This window comes from Symphalangus syndactylus, chromosome 4 (assembly GCF_028878055.3).
Source record: "Symphalangus syndactylus isolate Jambi chromosome 4, NHGRI_mSymSyn1-v2.1_pri, whole genome shotgun sequence".
NCBI classification, from domain to species: Eukaryota; Metazoa; Chordata; class Mammalia; order Primates; family Hylobatidae; genus Symphalangus; species Symphalangus syndactylus.
In genome coordinates, this window is record NC_072426.2 from 74,305,254 (window position 1) to 74,325,995 (window position 20,742).

At 41.7% G+C, this 20,742-nt stretch overlaps 1 protein-coding gene across 5 annotated transcripts in view; it reads right to left on the minus strand.

The window, feature by feature from the left end:
- Positions 1 to 445: 445 nt before the first annotated feature.
- NRP1 (neuropilin 1) overlaps positions 446 to 20,742 on the minus strand; it is a 158,428-nt gene continuing 138,131 nt past the window's right edge. For 2 of the 5 annotated variants that reach the window (XM_055275097.2, XM_055275095.2), the window contains exons 13-17: positions 15,496 to 15,633; positions 9,416 to 9,687; positions 8,827 to 8,923; positions 5,839 to 5,889; positions 446 to 3,509 (exon numbers count right to left, since the gene is read on the minus strand). In XM_055275097.2, coding sequence (XP_055131072.1) covers positions 3,220 to 3,509; positions 5,839 to 5,889; positions 8,827 to 8,923; positions 9,416 to 9,687; positions 15,496 to 15,633 — 848 coding nt within the window. In that variant the 3' untranslated portion in view covers positions 446 to 3,219. Of the gene's footprint in view, positions 3,510 to 5,838; positions 5,890 to 8,826; positions 8,924 to 9,415; positions 9,691 to 15,495; positions 15,634 to 20,742 lie in introns of all 5 variants that reach the window. The other 3 variants (XM_055275096.2, XM_055275098.2, XM_063637338.1) reach the window with 3 other exon arrangements.

Consider the following 20,742-nt stretch of genomic DNA (forward strand, 5'->3'; position numbering starts at 1 on the left):
GCATGGCTGTCCAAAGCAGCCCACTCCTCAGGGAGCTCCTGTGCTTCCAGGAATAAGTTTTCCTACAGTCAGAGGACGGAAGTAGAGGAAGACTTACTGGTCTGTGAGTAATAGAAAGTAAGCTAGGCCAGTTTCGTTGTGAAAAGGGCCCCTTTGACTTGACACTTCTGTTGTCTTTGTTTTGTTATTATTTTTCCTATTATTCTGGTCCCAGATGGAATAAAAACTTTCCTAAGAATTAGCAAACAGCCAGTTGTAATGTCATACCCAACTTTTCCCATTACATAAATGTAGCATGGGTGCCTGAATAAATATTGCCAGGTTCATTACTATTTTCTGCAAGAACAAAACTTACCAAGTTATGAGTGAATATGATAAAAGAAACTTTACCAAATGAAATATAGAACATTTGACACACATTTTAGGATCATTTTCATTCCTAACATCGAATTCTGTATTCCTTATCATGACAGAGTCCAATTTGAGCTGAGATTCTACTTTTGGAAAATGTCTTCTTAATCTTCTCTCCTTATCAGGATATTTTAAAAAAGAGAACTTTTAAAAATCTTGAAAGTTATTGGATGGTGGCAAGTCACCAACTGCTTTAACTAGAACAGTGCTGATATAATAAAAGCCATCAGGTGTGTGATATTTTATGAAAATGTTTAATTCAACTGTTTCTTTGGAATGTAGTAGTCATAGTTTGGAATTTAAGTTACAGTTCAGTTCTATGTGGTTTTTATGCTACTCAGTGTCTGAGAATACAAATGTCATTTAAAGTTAAGGCTTCGCTGTTCATTTTGAAACAACAATTTACAAGTGTCATATTGTCATAGAAAATAATAATTTCTGTAAAAAAAATCTGCACAAAATCTTATGATGGTACAAAACATGAAGCGATAATATACCAGTAAAATGAAAACATTTTACTACAGAAAGTTTTATAGATTTCCATAAAGAAAAAATATGTTATTTTACACCTTTAAAAATTACAAAACAATCTAAAACAATATAAACTGAACATTTTGTAACACTGCTTTTACAAATTAATAACTTTATAAACATATAATTTTTAAATATATTTATCAGTGCAAGATACTTTAAATTTTAAAGTTGCAGTATCATTTTTCCTTGGCTGAGGACAACTTTAAGTCTGTTGCCTTTAAAAACAAAAAACAAAAACAAGTGTTTCTTAGTGCTTTCCTTCTGGTAGGATTATATCAACTAAATGAATGCCTCTGGGGACAAAAAACTATTCTTCTTTCATGGTGATCAATACTTTCCTGGAAACAAAAGGCATTCTCAATCCAATTTAACTAAGATGAATGAACGGTCTCATCTATGATGCAAATGTGACTCCCAACAAATGTCTTTGAGTGAGATGTCTAGCAATGTGGAAAGGAAGATCTTACATGTCTCATGTCCAACATGGCATGATAAAAATCCACCAAAAACAACCAAAGCTTCTTTGGGTTAATTCATAGGCTGCCTGGTAAGATATTTGCTTTCCTGTGCTGTTAGAGGCTTAGATGTTGCCAGCCCTAAGGCAGGCTTATTCTTTGTGAGCCACTGGAAGTTTCTAGAAGCATTCATTTAAGTCTATTTTTTCAAGGTTGCGGTTATGAATTCTTAAAACAGTTGTTTTGACTTTATGTGTTTCTCCCCCTCTTATCTTAAAATACTTGACCCTCAGGCATCAGGATTTATAGTTTCATTCTTAAATTAACTGTTCTCCCTTCCACTTCCCTTGTGTGACTCAGTAGCAAAACAAGAAGGTTCTCTTGGGTCATTTTTGCATATTTGGATAGAAAAATCTCATGCTTTTGGATATTTGGAAGATTTTATCCAGTTCTTCCTTTGGGTCTCACCTGAAAGCCAATTTGTATTATTTCTTTCCTCAACTTATCACTATTTCTACTAAATGCCAACATTTCTATCAAAGGTCATTTTGAACAGAATAGATAAGGAAAAAAGATACTGTCACTTTAACCAGTTAACAAGAAAACCAAAGTTAGACTTTGGAGGGCAAAGTTAGGAATTTCCCTTATTTATTTATTTTTAAACATAAAGTCTAGTAAAATCGTTTGCCATTCCCAGCAGGTTAAAGCTGCAAGTTTCTTTTCTGGACAATGGCAAATCCTCCAATTCTAAGAGAGATAGGAGAGAGAAAGAGAAAAGAGTTTACGTTTGAAAATACATTCCATATGAAAGAACAGTAAGAGAGAATATTGCAGCTTTATACAAAAGGGTCAAGAAACATGAAATTGAACTACAGAAAAAGCAGAACAATTAAGCCACGTTGCCAAATCTTCAGAGCCCTTGCCTGCCCGGAGGGGCTGACGTCTCACACGAAAATAAACTTTCTTCTTAGTCAGTGGGCCACCAGGGTTTGATTAAAGAGAAGGGCTTTCACCAGCAAGAAACAGAGTGGGTCGTTAATGTAACACAATGAACCAGTACAAACAAAAAGGCACTTGAGAGGACATAGACTAGCCAGTGCCAAGGATTTGTGTTTTTGTTGTTGCGGTGGTCAGCAGTATACCCAGTGGCCAGCCGTGTTCAGGGATGGCACTGTTTTCTGTATGGAGTTCACAAGCACGAGGTTTAGTACAACACTGGAAAAACAGGAAGAAAATCGGACAGTATTGCTTCGTAAACAGAGCTGACACACTATACTGGTACTGAGGCTACAGTACTTTAAAAAGAAAACAGCCTAATCCTTCTTTGCCTATGCACGACGCGGGCAATTATACACAAGTACAACTTCAGGAGTCCACTGAAATGCGGTGATTCTAGTATATTCTGGGCACTGGGTTTCAGGTAGCATGTCCATCCAAAGGGCCACACGGAATACGCTTGGTGCCAGCATCTTGGATGTCGCACAGTTTCCAAAAAGAATCCATAAAGGGGAGAGGAGAGATAGAGGGGGGCAGGAGGGGTCGAAATGAATGATTATGTCAATCATACTTGGTCTCAACACCAGCATCTGATTATTCAAATGAAACCAACAGGAAAAAAGCTGACTGCACATGAGTCCGATGGTGAACACAGCTCCTTGTCCATGTCTGTCGGCCATAATCATTGAAGCTCCTGAGAAAAGCCTGGCTCAGTGGTCATCAACACACTTCCCAGCCTGTATAGTGAAAGATCAACAGCTCCCCAGCTCACTCCCGTCCTTCCATTTCCATCCTCTGACTGTCTTTTCATCTCTGTCCGCCTTCATGCCTCCGAATAAGTACTCTGTGTATTCAGTTTGTCTTTTTTCAACTTCACACCATCCACAAGTTCAAAGTTATAGTTCTCCAGGGCAGACAAGTTTCTTTCTGACATCCCATTATGCCAACAGGCACAGTACAGCACAACCCCACAGACAGCCCCCAGGAGGACCCCCAGGGCGCTCATGGCTATGATGGTGATGAGGATGGGGTCTAAGGTCTTCAACACATTGCCTGGCTTCCTGGAGATGTTCTTGTCACCTTCTCCTTCACCTTCGTATCCTGGCGTGCTGCCTATGGAAAAAAACAATATTGTCTCCATGAGCACCACCAATGGACCAGATGAAAGCAGACAGAAAAATAGAAAGGAACGAAGAAGGAGCAAATCACACACCCCAGTTTTGCCTGTCATGTCTGACTCACTGTTGGGAACAGAAATGTGGGAGGTGGTAGTGGGGAGTGGGTGCTGGGGCTTCTGACAGACTGCTTAGCACGTGGAAACAACCCATTCTGGATAAACTGGGAGGTTCCATGCTCATCTAATTCAGATTTCATGCAGCCCCATCTGTCCTAGATTGTATTCTGTGTTTACAGTCCTTGGCTAGATACGTGATCATTAAGTTTTGCAAAATGCTGAGTCACACATTAGTTTAGCAAGGGGATTTTACCATTCCCAGTGCATGTACCTAATCCCAAAACAGGCACGAGAAAAACCTTCATGGCTGCCCTTCCACGTGGTGCTGTTTCCAGGATCTGGCATGGTTTATGCATGTGTTTGTTCTCCCATATGGAAAATCTTCAAGTCAAACAAATTTTGCCCAAAGTCTACAGTAGTTTCAGTAAAGAGGGAGTGATTTTTTTAGAACAAGAGAATGCTTGCTGCTGACATGTAAACAGAGTGTGGCTCAAATTGAGAAACCATGCCTGTCATGCCAAATAGAAGACATTTACTAATAATCAGCATCTTTGCAGCCCTGGTAGTTTAACTGGAGACAGTTGCACTGCTCTGCAGCTCAGTCACTGGGGACTTGTTTTCTTTAGAGCAGAACAGGAGAAACTGTTAACATGGGAGCTTTGAGCCTAATTACCTGGTACTAGAAACGGGGTGAAAATGTTAAAGCACAATATGCCTGGGGTTTACTTAATGGTGTTCTGATCAACAAAGATTCCAATCAAAGAAAACTAAAAATATGAGATGCAAGTCCCTAACCAAGAGAAAACAAGCCTTAGGGCATATTAATATTTTCTCCCTTGATGAAATATTGTTTTGAAACAACTTCTAATACAGTTTATATCTCTGTGTGGACTTGGTAATGTGTTCATATTACTAACAGCATGGTGCAATATTTATTTGTCTCTATGAAGTCCACGACTGGCCATAGAGTAGGATCCCATTTCTAACGGCAACAGATGCTGACGTGCATTGATGATCAAGGTGCAGCACCACCCACAGCAGCTGTGAGTGACGCTGGAGCAAGTGTCCAACAGCCCACAATGCTGGCTGGGAGATGTGGAAACTTCTGAGAATGGACTAATACCAGGCAAGGCCTAACTCTGATCAAAGGTCTTGCATTTGATCACAATTGCATTCAGCAAAAACACACATTTATAGTTCACCAGGCTAAAGTGTGAGGCTACCACCTAATTAGCTATGCTACTTAAGTTTCAGTCTCACTATCTGTAAAATGGGGATAAATACAACCCCTAGAGCTGCTGTGAGGATTAAATAAGATAAGGTATGTAGGATGGGTGCAGTGGCTCATGCCTGTAATCCCAACACTTTGGGAGGCTGAGGCCAGGGAATCGCTTAAGCTAAGGAATTCGAGACCAGCCTGGGCAACATGGTGAAACTCTATCTTACAAAAGACAAAAAAATAAGTTGGGTGTGATGGTGTGGGCCTGTAGTCTGCTCGGAAGGTTGAGGCAGGAAAATTGCTTGAACCTGGCAGGTGGAGGCTGCAGTGAGCTGAGATCATGCCACTGTACTCCAAGCCTGGGTGACAGAGACAGACTCTGTCTCAAGAAAAAAAGAAAAGAAAAAGATCAGGGATGTAAAGTGCTCAGAACATACTAAGTGTTCAATAAATCCTTCTTATCATCATCATTGTCATCACAAAACCAAGGTTCCAGTACAGAAAGATGGGAAAACATGAATCAAACACAATGGATTATCTCAGAATTTGGACTCTGGTCTCTTAAAGATCCTAGCTGGATATCAACAGACACAAGAATTTGGGTTGGTTTCAAATAACTGTGTATGGAAATAGTCTTCATTAATTTTCTGTCTTTGTAGTGATAAACTGAGTGTATTTGAGCTGATTATCCTTTATGTTCCACCTCTAGACTGGGCAGGGAAGGGCCAGGGTGGGCACACTTCCCAGGCTCAACCAGGTGTACAAGCAGGACCCGTCACCGAGGCTCTGCAAGTCTTATGGGCAGCTCGGAAGTGGGTACTCTGTGAGCACAATCCGATCTACAGCACCAACCCAGGGCCATGGGCATAGATGTTTTTTATTTGAACTTTTTGACATACCAGTATATTAGAGTTCCACAAAGTTTCTTCATAAACACAATGAAAGCCATAGTAAAATTTTTTAAAAATTGGTCAGCAAGACAAATTTACCTGTTTCATCAATTTTAATTTCTGGGTTCTTTTTATCCAGGTCTGCTGGTTCTGACAAGTCAAACAAAATTGAAAGAGATATTTGAACTGCCATCAAAATATAATGCACCAAACTACACAAACCTTTAGGTACATGCACACACACACACACACACACACACACGTCTCTACTGGGCTCCTTTTGGATTTTTTAGTTCAATCAGAAATCACCAAATAGATCAAGAAAGAGGCAATGTTAAATGACCAGGAAATTGGTAATGTGATGTCACAACACTGCCTTTAAGGTGCCATATCTAAATCCAGGTAGCACTGCTGCTAGCAGAGTCTGTTGTTTTAGGAGACAAGGGTGAACTGGGTGTGCTGGCTCGTGCCTATAATTCCAGCACTTTGAGAGGCCAAGGCAGGAGAACCACATTAGGCTAGGAGTTTAGGACCAGCCTGGGAAACATAGTGAGACCCCATCACTACAAAAATAAAAAAATTAGCTTTCCAGCTGCTTAGGAGGCTGAGGTGGAAGGAGAGCTTGTGCCCAGGAGATGAAGTTTACAGTGAGCCATGACGGTGCCACTGCACTCCACCCTGGGTGACGGAAGCGAGACCCTGTCTCAAAAAAGCAAAAACAACAATGACAACAACAAATTAAAAAAAAAAAGAGAGAGAAGAGGGAAGAGACATGGTTTTGGCATCTGAAATGTGGAAAAAAATCTGGTGAATATAGGTTCTACTGAAGTAGATTTGTACATATGGCGACTATCCTATAGTTTGCAGATAACTGCTTCCTAAATTTGGTGTGGGTTAGTTTGGCTTCTCGAATAGTATGCCAACTCTTTGAGGCAAGAGACTGTGTGTCCTGTGTATTACAAAAATAGATAAATACATAAAATAGCTATCGAAGAAGTAGAGTTCCAGTATCCCTGTGGTACTAAGTGCAAAGCAGGAATTTTTGAGTGCTTTGTCCACTGCTGTATTCCAGCATTTGCAACAGTGTCTAGCACATCATAGGTGCTTTAATAGATATTTGTTCTATGTATGAATGAATGAGAGATTAACAAATAGTTGATAATCTCATAGCATCCACACCCAGATGTTCAAAGATGCATATTTGATGAATCATTGTACAATTGTCTTACAACTATTTTTATTGGTAGCAACATAAACAAATAAACAAAGTGGTTTAATGGAGCTGTAGTTGTGACTGTCCCACTACAATGTCTGGCAGCAACTACAGCTAAATGGACAAATCACAAGAAAAGAAAAAGCCCCAAAGAATTGTCTCAGCTATGTCCTTCCTTTTCTCCCTTCCTTCCTCCCCTCCTTCCTTCCTTCTTTCCTTCCTTCCTTCCTTCCTTCCTTCCTTCCTTCCTTCCTTCCTTCCTCCCTTTCTTTTTCTTTTTTTTGAAATGGGGTCTTGCTCTGTCACCTAGGCTGGAGTGCAATGGTATGACCTTGGCTCACTTCTGCCTCCTGGGTTCAAGCAATTCTCTTGCCTCAGCCTCCCGAGTAGCTGGGATTACTACAGCCGCGTGCCACCACGCCCAGTTAATTTTTGTATTTTTTAGTAGAGATGGGGTTTTGCCATGTTGGCCAGGCTAGTCCTAAACTCTTGACCTCAAATGATCCTGCTGCCTCGGCGTCCCAAAGTGCTGGGATGACGGACATGAGAAACTGCACTCGGCTCAGCCACGTACTTTCACTGGAGCATCCGCATGCTGCTTTGCATATGGTATGTGGTCAGTTAGAACTTGTTGAACTGAACTGAATTCCATTAGAACTTGTTGAACTGAACTGAATTTTGTTTCTTTGTTTTAGTCTGTGGAGTTTGTTCTCACATCCCAAAACATCACCATCATCACTCTCACTTTGGAATGGAGAAGTGAAGAAATCACAGACACTGTGTTACTACATGAAATACACATTTGTACAGCAGTGTAGATATGGATGTGGGTAATTTGTAAAGGAGTTGCAACTAAACTATTAGGCCTTATCATTCTTGTGAGGATTTGCTAAGTAGTGTGGCACTAAGCAGATCCCTTTAATAGTATGAAGAATCAAGCCTTTATTCATTGCTCCTTTCATTTTGCCCAATTTCTTCAATGGATCCTATCAAATTATTGCCACTTTAGGGATTATATATATTCAATATATTATATAATAAAAGCTTTGTAAGTTGCTGAAATGACCAAAACCCCTATTACAGGCAACAGACCTCCTTTGTCTTACATTTGCCCAATAGGCTTATCCCATATTGTTATAATTAACATCCTATTATATAATAATGTATAACAAAAGTTTCAATGTAGCAAATGGAGCTTAAGACTAATTACTGTGCTATTACACTGCCATTAGCAATGCTATTTGTAATTATATATCAAGAACTAGGGAATATGAATTGGTTTTCTATGTCTTACATCTACCTAGTACAAGACCCATAAAGACCAACTCTGAAATACTAGGCCAAGTCTCTGAATCTCATTGAAGTCCTTTAAGTCATTTCAGATATTTTAAAAGTCAGAAACATCTACTTGTGATAAAGCAAAGAATTATGGCTTCTATGGTTCATTAACAATGTATTCTTAATTAAACTCATTCTGATCAAAGTTTTCAGAGGCCTGCTGTTTTGTTTATACACCCAGATATTTGGAATTATCCAGATGTCTGACTCTCTGCTGTTCATCAAAGTGTTTCGGTATGGCATCTATAGCTTGTAAGCTGGGTCTTCTTAGCTATCATCTATGGATTCTGCATTATTTGTGGAGTTTTGTAGGTATCAAGCAGACATCATGAAGGACCTAGGGTAGGTGACGGGGCAGACACAGGTAAATCGGGCTGATTTTATGCCTTGTTGCACCAGCATACGCATTTCCTATGATGTGCCGAGAGGCCACACTGAAATTCTAGGTAGAAATGAGCAAAACAAAGACCATCACATTGGCAAGAGTCTTGCCCTGGGCAAGTACTCCATTGGTTTCTACAGCAGCTCATACTTACTTGCACAATCTTCTTGTGAAATGTGGTTACTAATACTAATGTCATCCACAGCAATCCCACCAAGGTTTCCTTTTCCGATTTCGCCCTCGAAAATCACCTAACAAAATAAGATCATTTTCACAGTATGAAATGCTCATCTCACATGGCAGTGTTTATAAATGCTTGTTCAGCTCCATCTATGGCACATAAATTAAATTCATCAGATTCAGCGTAAGCACACAGTTCACTCATCAATCCACATTAGCTGCCTGATGATGGCATGCACCTTCTCCTTGCACTCCCTTTTTATAGTACAAACTTTAAAACGGGAGAAAGCAGCAAACAAAAGGAATGATACATTTTGAAAGCGCAGAAATAGATGACACGGAAGCCCTTTGTGTTCTTTCTCAGCAAATTGGTTCTATTCCTGCAATCTAGGAGACTGTGAAATCTGCTATGAAGGTGGTTATCATTGCAGCAATATCTCAGGGTTGGGAAACACTGGAAATAATTTCTGAATAATTCCCACGTCTTATTTGCACAACCTCCAACATATCATCTCAGCATTCCTGCAGCCACTGCCCTCCCCAGCCTTGGGAAGAGGTCATACCTGATAAAGTTTCAGAGACTTATGGAGCAAGACACGCCCTTCCTTCCAGTGGTCACCTTGGTGTCCAATGGCCATCCAGACCAGCTGATCGTACTCCTCTGGCTTCTGGTAGCGCAGTTTGACCCTGAGTGTGCCAACGTGGGACCCAGACATGTGATACCAGAAGGTCATGCAGTGGGCGGAGTTCTGGGAATAAACCACAGGGCTCACCAGGCGAGCCACTTTGCCCTTCTGATTTTCGTCAGCTTGGGAATAGATGAAGTTGCCATCTCCTGCTGTGACAAAGAACTGTGTTAGGGAGAGTGGCCAGGATTACCACACTTTTATCTCTCTTCTTTCAAGTCTCACTAATCAAAACCTTCCTGCGCTGAGCACCAAGAACCCAAATACGTAGTGGAAAGGGAGAAGTGTGCATACCTGGGGACCTCGTGGGCACCTAAGGCCCTGCTCTCAGCTCTTGCAAAATGGACATTTGATTAGGGGAAGGCTGAGTGGCACTAATTAGGATACTACTTATAATGGAATGTATTTTCATATGGACACAGGCTATGGCTCAAGCTGGCATTTGCACCATCACAAGCAAACTGAAAGCAAAGTCTGTGCATAAACTGGACTGAAAACGCCTGGCTCTCTAAGAAGAAATCATATTTATTTATTATGTTTAGACACTCCTGTTGCCCAGGCTGGGATGCAGTGGTGCGATCATAGCTCATTGCAGCCTCAAACTCCTTGGTTCAAGTGATCATCCTGCCTCAGCATTCTGAGTAGCTATGACTACGGGCCCATGCCACCATGCTCAGCTAGTTCTGAAAAAGATTAATTTTTTTTTAAGTAGAGATAGAATCTTGCTATGTTGCCCAGGCTAGTCTCAAACTCCTGGCCTCAAGCAATCCTCCCACCTTGGCTTCCCAAAATGCTGGGATCAAGGCATGATCCACCACGCTGGGCCTAAGAAACCCTGTTTTTATGCGACTTTAAGATCGCACGGCAGCATCCATGTGAACACATGCATTAAATGAAATCATTGAGATATATTTTTTTTTTACTATTTGAGCAGCAGTACTTCTGATTAATGAAATTTCTGTCACTATGACTGCTTGATAATCATAAACCTGCAGTTTTTCCTAATAATGTAGTAATCTTTTTTAAAAATTTTTCAAGTTCAGATTATTTTTCCCGTAGTTTGTTTTCATGGTTTTTGATTTCCTTAAACACACCTGAGAGCTTGAATCTCAACTGTGAGCCCTGCTTCTATTTGATGTGGGCTTCTGGCTCAAGGACAGGCAAAGTTGCCTTGTTGAGGTTCATTAGAACGTGCCATTTTGCCAACGTAGACACTTGCTGAACTGTGAGGACTTTCTCTTGGCTTCGCTTTTAATGACCCCCACTGGGAACATTTCCTCCTGCCACCACCTGGTCTAAACACACAATTCATGTTTCACTGTTGGCTCTGCAAATAGAAATCATCTCTAACGCCTCACCTGATTAAGTGTGAATCTGCTGCTCAGGCCTCAGTGGGCAGCAGGAGGTTGTGTTTGTTGCCCAAGAGGCTTGTGTGTTTGCAAGGTGCTTTCTCACTGTGCACACGTGGGCACATACTCCTCTCTGCTCGCCTGTGTCAGTGGTGTCCAAGTGGACGTGGATGTGTTCGCAGGCAGCTTCCTTTCCTTACCTGACTGCTTATGTGAGAGCCCACCCTTCTTCAAACAAATGGGTGGAATCATAAAGGAAAGGTGTTCACAAGTGGCAACTCTAGCAGTAGGTTTGATACTGCAGGATGAATGTCCCTCTCGCTCTCCGACCTTGCAGGTGTCCTCTGTGACTGAGCTGATCCATTCACACTTAGGATTTGTTTTGCCCACTAATTTATCAAGATGTGATTACTTGTCTGTGGGATGGTGCCATTTCACTGTGACGAATCCACAACGATGGGAAAAAAATACACCCATCGTGCCTCTGTCCCCTCAGTTTTATGGAAAACAGACTGAAACTGGCAATGCTGCTGCCATGTCTTAATGCCACTTATTGAGCTCATTGCTTGAAGTTTATTGAGGCTAGTCAGAGAATGGGTGTTAGAAAGAAGGAGAGAAGTGGATGTAGGTAGAGGGATGCTCTCCCATTGGACATCCTCACTCAACTGCACCATAATCACTTCCCACCCACAACCAGACAGCGAGCTCCTCAAGCACAGAGACCCCCTCCTTCACACCTGTATTTCCAGTGCCCAACACAGCATCTGCCATGTAACAGGGCTTCTCAAATGATGCCTGTTCAGTACACTAAGAGAGATGCCAGATTTCAAGAATCCTCTGCCTGAGGAAGTTCTTATGGTCCCTGCCCTCTCACACTGTGGTCTTTAAATATGCTTGTGTGGCCAGGTGCGGTGGTCCACGCCTATAATCCCAGCACTTTGGGAAGCTGAGGTGGCTGGATCACCTGATGTCAGGAGTTTGAGACCAGCCTGGCCAACACGACGAAACCATGTCTCTACCAAAAATACAAAAATTAGCCAGGAGTGGTGGCGGGCATCTGTAGTAGCTCCTACGTAGCTGTAGGACAGGAGAATCGCTTGAACCTGGGAGGCAGAGGATGCAGTGAGCCAAGATCACACCACTGCACTCCAACCTAGGCAACAGAGACCTTGTCTTAAACAAATAAATAAATATATATATACATATATACACATATATACATATAAATAAATAAATTCAAAGTGCTCGTGTTGCTCCTCTGCTTAGAATTCTTCAGAGGCTGCTCACTGACTGCAGCCTATCCACACTTCTTCACAAAGAGGGAGCACTGGCAGCCCCTCCAATGGACCTTTTATCCATCCCCATCCTGTTTTCCTCCTGGTCACTGCATCACCAACTAAATGTATAGTATAAACAACCAGCAGCGTCCTGCCAAACACACACACACACACACACACACTCACAATAAACACCCAATCCACAAACTTCTGCTCTACTCAGTGAAAATGGAAGGAGTCCAATTTCATCAATTTCCTTGTCAGTCTCATTAGGCAAGGAGGTAGCTCCCAAAGTCATGCATACTCTGCTTCTATCTAACTGCTTCTCATACAAAAACCCGTGCAAAGCACACCAAACACGAGCCAGTAAAATAAGCCTAGCTCAGCCGGTGTCTGAGACAGGGCTGCTTTCCCTGATCCCTCTTCCATCATCTTTTACATGGTCCATTGTCACTGGCCTCTGCCATTGGAAGCCCTCACTGAACTGCACTATGGTCGCTTCCCAACCATGATCAGACTGCGAGTTCCTCAAGCGTAGGGACCTCTTCCTTTACACGTGTATCTCCAGTGCCCAAGTCAGCATCTGCCCTGTAACAGAGCTTCTCAAATACCACTTGTTCAGTGAACCAGGGAGAGATGCCAGACTTCAGGAATCCTCTGAAAGGAGGTACCTAGTTCCATTCTTAGAGGTCAAATGCAGAAAACCAAGCAAATGGGATGCCTTTCGATATATTCAAAATTAAGCAGCAGGATATTTTACCTAGCTAGTGTTAATTTTCTTTTTAAACAACCCAGTGTCTGGTTTGCAAAGTTTCACCAAATAATATTACAAAAAAAGCACCATCTACTCTCTAATGTCAGTCTATGCGCGGGAGCTTCGTGGAGGGCTCTTTTCATCTAGATCTTTTTCCCCTTAACAAGTAGTTCCTGCCTTTCAGATGTCGGGCTCACCCATCTCTCTACACAAATGATTGTGTTTCTAGAGCTGCAGGGGCTCTTTCTAGTCAGAGCTGACCTGGCACAACTGCCAAGTAAATCTGGGTGGCTGAGAGAACAAAAGAGTCAAACCCTTCTGAAGGAATCGCACTTCTCAGCTGTTAATCTAAGACAAGCTCTCCTTCTCTGATACTCTAACACATAAAACACTGATATTTTCCCTTTCAAGGGTTTTATCACAGTTCTGGGTCAGGAACTCTGTCTTCATTTTCTCAATTAGCACTTTACTTCTGCAAGCCTTTTAGCTTTTGTCTCTGGCTAACATAGCTTTTAACCTCCTTTGAATGTCAGATCCTACTGAGCCATTTTGCTTCACTTTGCATCAATTTTTCCACCATTACTGCCTTCATTTTGGCTAATTGCATTTAGTTAATTTGATGCCATTTATATGTACAGTGCCATTTACAGTCAAAGTATTTTAAGTTTTCTAAAACTGCCTGTCTTAAGATTCAATTGAAAGTGTCTCAGATTTGAAGGAGTCCAATTTTATCCAATTTCCTTGTCATTCTCATTAGGCAAGGAGGTAGCCGTGGTGGAAGGAGGCCTATTCAACCTATTTAATGGTTATATTCACTGGGAGGAAAGTGAACCACAAAATGGGAAAGGCATGAAGTACCCTTGGCCCAGCCATCAGTCCGCTGACTCACTCACCCAAAGAGCCAAGATGGGGAGAACTTAATGAGATTTCCTAGCATCAGCAAATGCCCCCCTGGGGTACCTTTTGGGAAGCCACCACTTGAGCAAGCAGTGCTCTGTAAGTATTTCTGAATGGGTGCAGAAGTTCATGGATTGGGCGTTTGCTGTGAGTGTGTATACGTGTGTGTGTGTATGTGTGTGTGTGTGCATGTGTGTTGGGCCAGACATGGCTGGTTGTTTATTTCTTTATTTTTAATTTTTATTTTTTTCTCTTTAGAGACAGGTTCTAATTCTGTCACCCAAGCTGGAGTGCAATAGTGTGATCATAGGTCACTGCAGCCTTGAACTCCTAGGCTCAAAGGATCCTAAAACAGACTCTGAGTAGCTGGGACTAGAAGCGTGCGCCCTTATGCCTGGCCGATTTTAAAAATTTTTTTATTTTGTAGTGTCAGTGTCTTGCTATGTTGCCCAGGCTGGTCTCTAACTCTCTGACTCAACTGATTCTCCTGCTCTGGCCTCCCAAAGTGCTGGGATTACAGGTATGAGCCACCACGTCCAGCCTGCTGGTCCTTTATACTGTACCTCAAGTTGGGCAGTGAAATGACTAGGTGGGTAGCAGGAAGGGGGCAGATAATAGAGTTCACTGGAGAAGCTGCCAGCTTTTTCTGTCCCCCAACCCATTCCTCCCCCACCAATTAATCTTAGGAAGAAAGTAAGGCAGGAGGTGGTGGGAGGGTTGTGAGCTAGAGCATGGTGAGGTTTCTACCTGCTCAGAGGAAATACACTACACTTTAAATCTTTCCCCAGTGAATAAGAATCCCACACCACCTTGCCCCACCTCCCCTTCAAGGGTCTGGAGAGAGCAAGCATTGTGAATTGTTTCTTTAGTTGTAAAATAAATGAGGGGACATAATATATGCTTGGACTTGTTTGAAAATAATTCAGAGTCAAGGATGACAGACATAAATTAAGTTTCCTATGATCTGAGAATTGTTGAAGCAGGGTCGTGCACATAGAGAATTCATTCTACTTTTCCTTTTCCATTTGCGAATATGTTTGAAATTGCCCAAAATAAAAAGTTCAGAAAAAGCATAAGATGAGGCCAGTCACCGTGCCTCACACCTATAATCTCAGCACTTTGGGAAGCTGAGGCAGGTGGATCACAAGGTCAGGAGTTGGAAACCAGACTGGCCAACATGGTGAAATCCCGTCTTTACTGAAAATACAAAAAATTAGCCGGGTGTGGTGGTGTATGCCTGTAATCCCAGGTACTTGGGAGGCTGAGGCAGGAGAATCACGTGAACCCGGGAGGCGGAGGTTGCAGTGAGCGGAGCTAGCGCCATTGCATTCCAGCCTGATAGCGCCATTGCATTCCAGCCCGGGCAACAGTGTGAGACTCTATTTAAAAAAAAAAAAAAAAGTATAAGATGAATGCTAATTCATACATCCTTGCCCAATTTGCTGTTTTCAAGGAGGCCAATCAGTGGCCAACTTCAAGGGGCATTACTATGATTTGCCCTATGCTTCTCTCTACTAGGGAAAGAGACATTGTTAATTCTAGAAAATAAGAGCACGTGTGAATGCCTGTAGTAATTCCTAACCCGCTAAATTCACAGACATTAGAAACCCTCCCAGTAACACAGCCTTGGAATCAAAGAGAATCTGCAAAGCCATGCAGCCGAAGTGAACTCTGTGATACCTGTGTGATCCTGAATGGGTCCCGTCTTGCTGGTCAACACACTCCACTTGAGCTGCACGTGATTGTCATGTTCCCAGTGGCAGAAGGTCTTGTGAGAGCCCCAGCCAAATTCACAGTTAAAACCATATGTTGGAAACTCTTCAGCGGGTGGGAAGCAAAAATAAGAGACGAGCAGAGAAAGACAAATTTGATCATTTAGCGTCACAAAGGCCCTTCGTTCACTCATGGAAAGCACGATTTATACAACTTTATATCTGTTTGAAAATTCTGGGAAAGCCAGGATTACCAAGAAACCAAAAGACGCATGGACATGTCAGAATGTTTGCAAAACCACATTTAGTAATTTCTTTAAAAATCCAGCTTTAAAAGGATTATGGACTGCCTGTCAAATTGGGTTTACATAAAATTTCCAGGAAGGCTATTTTCTAAAGTATGTGTATTACATTTGCAGCACTCTCCCCATTTCCACAGTATTTGATATGAAAGTCATTCTGTTCTTGAGGATAAATCATATAAGTTGATACCCACCAATGAAAAGAATCTTAATTAGAGATTGACCCATGAAGCCTCAAAAGTGGAAAGTAACTTGGCGAAATGCCTCACCCGGGAGGTTTTCTCTATTTCTACCTCACCAGTTCATGCTTCAAGTCTTTAATGTCAGGGTTAGAATCTCTTAAGCATTTTAAGATTATTTTTTTCTTCCATGCTTTCTATAAGGTCGATTAAGTATAAATTTCTGCTTTTTTAATTTCTAAATTTACATATAAATTGTTCACCCGGCTTAAAACCTCAGTGTAAGGTCATCTAAATCCAAAGCCCATTTCAATAGCTACTCGTTTTTACTTCTGTTTTCTTTTTTTTAATGTTCAAAAGGCTTCCTTAGGAATCTGAAAAGACAGAGTGAATGAATTCACAGGAATGACTTGCCTTGTGTATGCCTTGCAAGGTGCTGTTGGACTATGGCGTTTTTAAAACCCCCAGCCTGACTTTTTACGCAGCCTCTTTTTGAAAGGAGCTTAACTTTTAAGTATGGGAAAAATGAAATCATTGCTACTTATCCCAAGTATGACTGTTGTTTTGGTAAACATAAGCTAACAATAAAAAAAATTCTAAAGATGAAATTCTCAGGCTTCTGCCCCCTCCTTTCATCCTCCCTATAAAGAACGAAGCCCACAGACGCAGCTGTTTTCTCCAGTGAGGAAGGGCCTTTAGGCTTGTCACTGAGTTTAGGCAGTCCACGAGGTGGCAGCATTGAAACAAACAGGAAGGCGCCTGGGGCATCTGGCCCGTTGAACTTAAAAATAAGCCTCAAAAGAATCCCTATGAACAGTAAGGGAAGTCTGGTATTAGATGCTGTATTAGGGTCAGGCCAAGACCTTATCTCATTTTGAGCTTCTCTTTAACTTGCTTGTGTTTAATAACAAAGTATCTCTCCTTCTGCTCTGAGCCTGGTCTCCATGGCCCCTCCCGCAATGGCAGGAGGGATTTTAATGGTAAGATTTATTGAACAGATAAGAATGATTTACTTTGCATTTTTAGCTTATAAGGAACCCTTTTCTAGAGCTAATGTCAAATTTTGGAAGGAATCCACCATAAAAACTGTCCAAATGGAGCAGTTTGGATTCTCCCAATGATAATGTGACCTCCCAAAGGGTAGACAGAGCCAGTTTGGGAAAGTAAACTAGTAAGCTATGTGATGTGTATAATGTGAGTACTTTCATTTAGTGCAAAAAGGCTATATTTCACAGCTGTAGTGTCATCGGAGAGATATATTTCATGTCTAGTCTATCATAGCCATGAAACAGGACTTCTTAAGGCATGGGAAACCCTCTCCAAAATTCACCACTCTTTTCTGCAGCAAGATTGAATTATGTAGATGAAGTACAGTCATCTGAACGGTGACTGAATGATTGAGCAACCTTGGATGCCAACGCCCACGACCCTGAAATGTATTGTTGCATAATCTCATGTTAGAAAATGTTAATACTGGAACACGTTAATGTGTGTGTGGCTTTGATTTTTCTCCTTAAATGTACTTTATAAAACATGCACATTCAGGATAAAGAAAGCCACCCCAGCACACACAGTTCTGCCTATATTTACCTTGCTAATACATTACATTTATTGTCTATAGAACAGAAAATGACATCATCCATTCTTGTGGCTCTTCATATTCTGATGATACCGTGAAATGTAGGAACTTGGATATTTTTGAAATGACCAGGACATGGAACCGCTTTGCCTGAAAAAATGTTTCAGGCACTTCCTTTCGCTTCAGAGAATGACAGTCTGCCTTTACCTTCCAATGTCCGTCCGCATCCTGTACATTTAACAAGGTGAATTGCTCTAACTTTTTGTATTTTACTGCCCTTTTATCTTCTTGTCTTGATCATGTAACTTGTGGCAATTTGGTTATTTAAAGGATATGTTTTTAGATCAACGCCTTTTTTTGGGGAGGGTTATGGAGTGAGAGGTTCAATGTGGAAACTTCCAGCCTGGCTAGAAAGACAAACACACAAACTACCCATAAACATTTATAGAAAGGAAAAAGAAAAGAGAAAAGGACAGAGGAAAGGAGAAAGGGAGAGAGAAAAGAAGAGAAAAAAAGCAAATGAATGAATGAAACAAACATATAGGACTACTGACGTTTACGTTTTCAAAATATTACCCAAGCCCTGGAGGGGCACACAACTCTCATTAAATTCAATGGGGGTAATCCAGCTAAATCCCTTCCTGACTCTTAAAAATAGCAGGAAACAATATTCTGAACTTAAAACAAATTTATAGCCTCTGAGAGCAAGTACCAGCTGCGCTTGCCGAACCCATCTTGCCTGAAGTTGGATCATTAGCACCATATGTATGCATAAGGATTTAGTTTTTAAATCTGGTATTCCAAACTCTATAGAGCAGGTTAACTCACTTATTCATAGACTAGTCTTCAGTCTAAACAAGCAGAGGTGCTCAGGCCCATACAATCACAGGTGATGAATATACTCCGAACTGCTGCAGGAATGCTGGAGGAGCCTCAGAGGATTAGAGCTCTCGCCAGAGAGAGCTGGCTTAAAAATGTAAGGATCCCATCACTTGCTGGCAGAGCATTAACCAGCTTTTATGCATCTGATTACATAAAAGTATATAAATATTATATGCCCATGGAGTTTATTATATTGAGGAGAATCAGCAAGATGAAATAGTGAGACTCTGAGTTGAGTCTATAACGGCAAAATGGAATTATGATGAAGATTTTGAGGTCTCATTGCTGCTTGTGATGATGCTTGAAGAATCTGAAACCTGCAGAACAGTGTGGATCAAAGTATCAGGTGACTCGGGCCACTGGGTCAACTCTTCAGAGTTAGACATGACCCCCGGCTTGAAGCATGCTCAAGTCCCCGTGGAATATTCTGGGCATTGACTTAGCCAGAAGGTGACAATCAACAGAACTCCTTCCAGGAAGGTCAGACAGTCCATTACCCACAAACAGAGCACTTGGAGTCCAGATTCATGACTCAGACAATGGAGAAACAGGAAAGCAAGTCAGTTTGCAAAGGACTCTGCACTGACTGTGAAATTCAAACCGGACCAGACCACCCCTGATCAGTAGACCCGTGTGGTTTGAACTGAACTTGTTCAGATGGTGATAGCAATGGGTCCTACTGTTTGTAATTTGCACACCTGCCCTCTGACCACAGTAGACTCTGTGACAGGACCAACTGGCCCCTCTGAGAAGCCATCCCTCGAGTGACCTTGAGATTGTGCACAAATCAAATGTGTTAACAAAACCACTTCTACTCTGACATTATTGACCTTCAACATTCAGGGAAGATTACCTAGATTTAGAATCTGATAGAACTTTCATTTTCTACACAGCTGTTGTTCACTTTTATTTTTTTTAATGATCCCTACCCCCTTTCTTAGTCAAGAAGAAGAGAGATGAGATGAAATAAATTAGCTGGCGACTTCATAGTGGCTTTAATTACCTCTCTGGCAAGAGAAGAAACTGCAACAACAGCTAAAATGTTTGTTATATGATCAGAACTTCATTTATTCACCTCACCTCTCTTCCCTGTCCCAGAAAGGACATAGAGAACCAACTGTCGGTCACTATCCTTTATCCACAGAAAATCTTCCTGAGGGCTGAGAACTTTCAGGAAAGGTACAAAGAAAAGGAAAAGCACGGCTTTTTTCATGAGATACTTCAGCTATGGGAGTGCCTGCGCAGTCTTTGAAAGCCACATTTTACAACTTAAGATCTGTGTAGGACTACACCATTTTCTGAATTTAGGCAGTGACTCTTCTGTTTCATCTCTTGGTTTTGTAGGGGGTGTCTGGGCTGTGTGGTAGCAGGAATTTTGTCAAACCTGAACATGCTACAGGGCAGCTGGGGGTTAAGTTTGACCAAAGAGAAGTTTGTTTTGCAGTTTAATCAGGTCAACAGTGACAGCGTCCTTTAAGGAAGCATACTAATTAGGGCGACCCTTTCTACTTTCTGCCTAGCTGGGTAGTGTCATACCGTAGAGGAAACATTGATATACACCACACGCCCCATTAATAAATGACTGCAGAAGCCAAGGCTGAGCGAGCTTCAATAGAGGAAATGGGAGAAAGCTGGAAAACTGACCTGTTCACCTTACTCTAATGATTAACTTTAAAGTATTTAAAACCTCTGATTGCTTATACTGACTGTTTCCCTTCGTGTACGTCTGCCGGGAAGAATTTCACAGGATACTAACAAAACACAAAGGCCAGAGAGAGGAAGGCCACCGTTTAACCATGACTGGCCCCCGATTGACAGCAAACCGAGGGCTTTAAAAGTCGTTACACTTTTCTATTAATAAAAGGATGAGGAGGTGCTGTTCCCAAGGGTGTGCTTCTCTCCGTGCACAATTATAAACTGTGGTTTCCTGAACCCCGTTTCGTGGCACGCCCACTGGAAATGCTGTTGTAAAACTGCCAACTCCATGGCAGGCAAAACTGACAAACTTCGCCTGTCTGGGTTTTGCAGGATTGCGATGAAAATAAATAGTCGGGCTGTGCTGCCTGTGAGATTTCCTTCTCCTGTAGTTTGCAAACACAATCCATGTCCTAGATGTGCTGCGTTTAAACAAAGTATGTTACTCCGTTCCTTCAGTGGAGAGCTGGGATTGTCACCATTTGGCAATTACTGATGGAGAAGGAAATCTCACTCCCTGCTGCATATACATGTGGATGAAAGGAAAGCAATATTTATGGCTCGTGCTTGGAGACCAG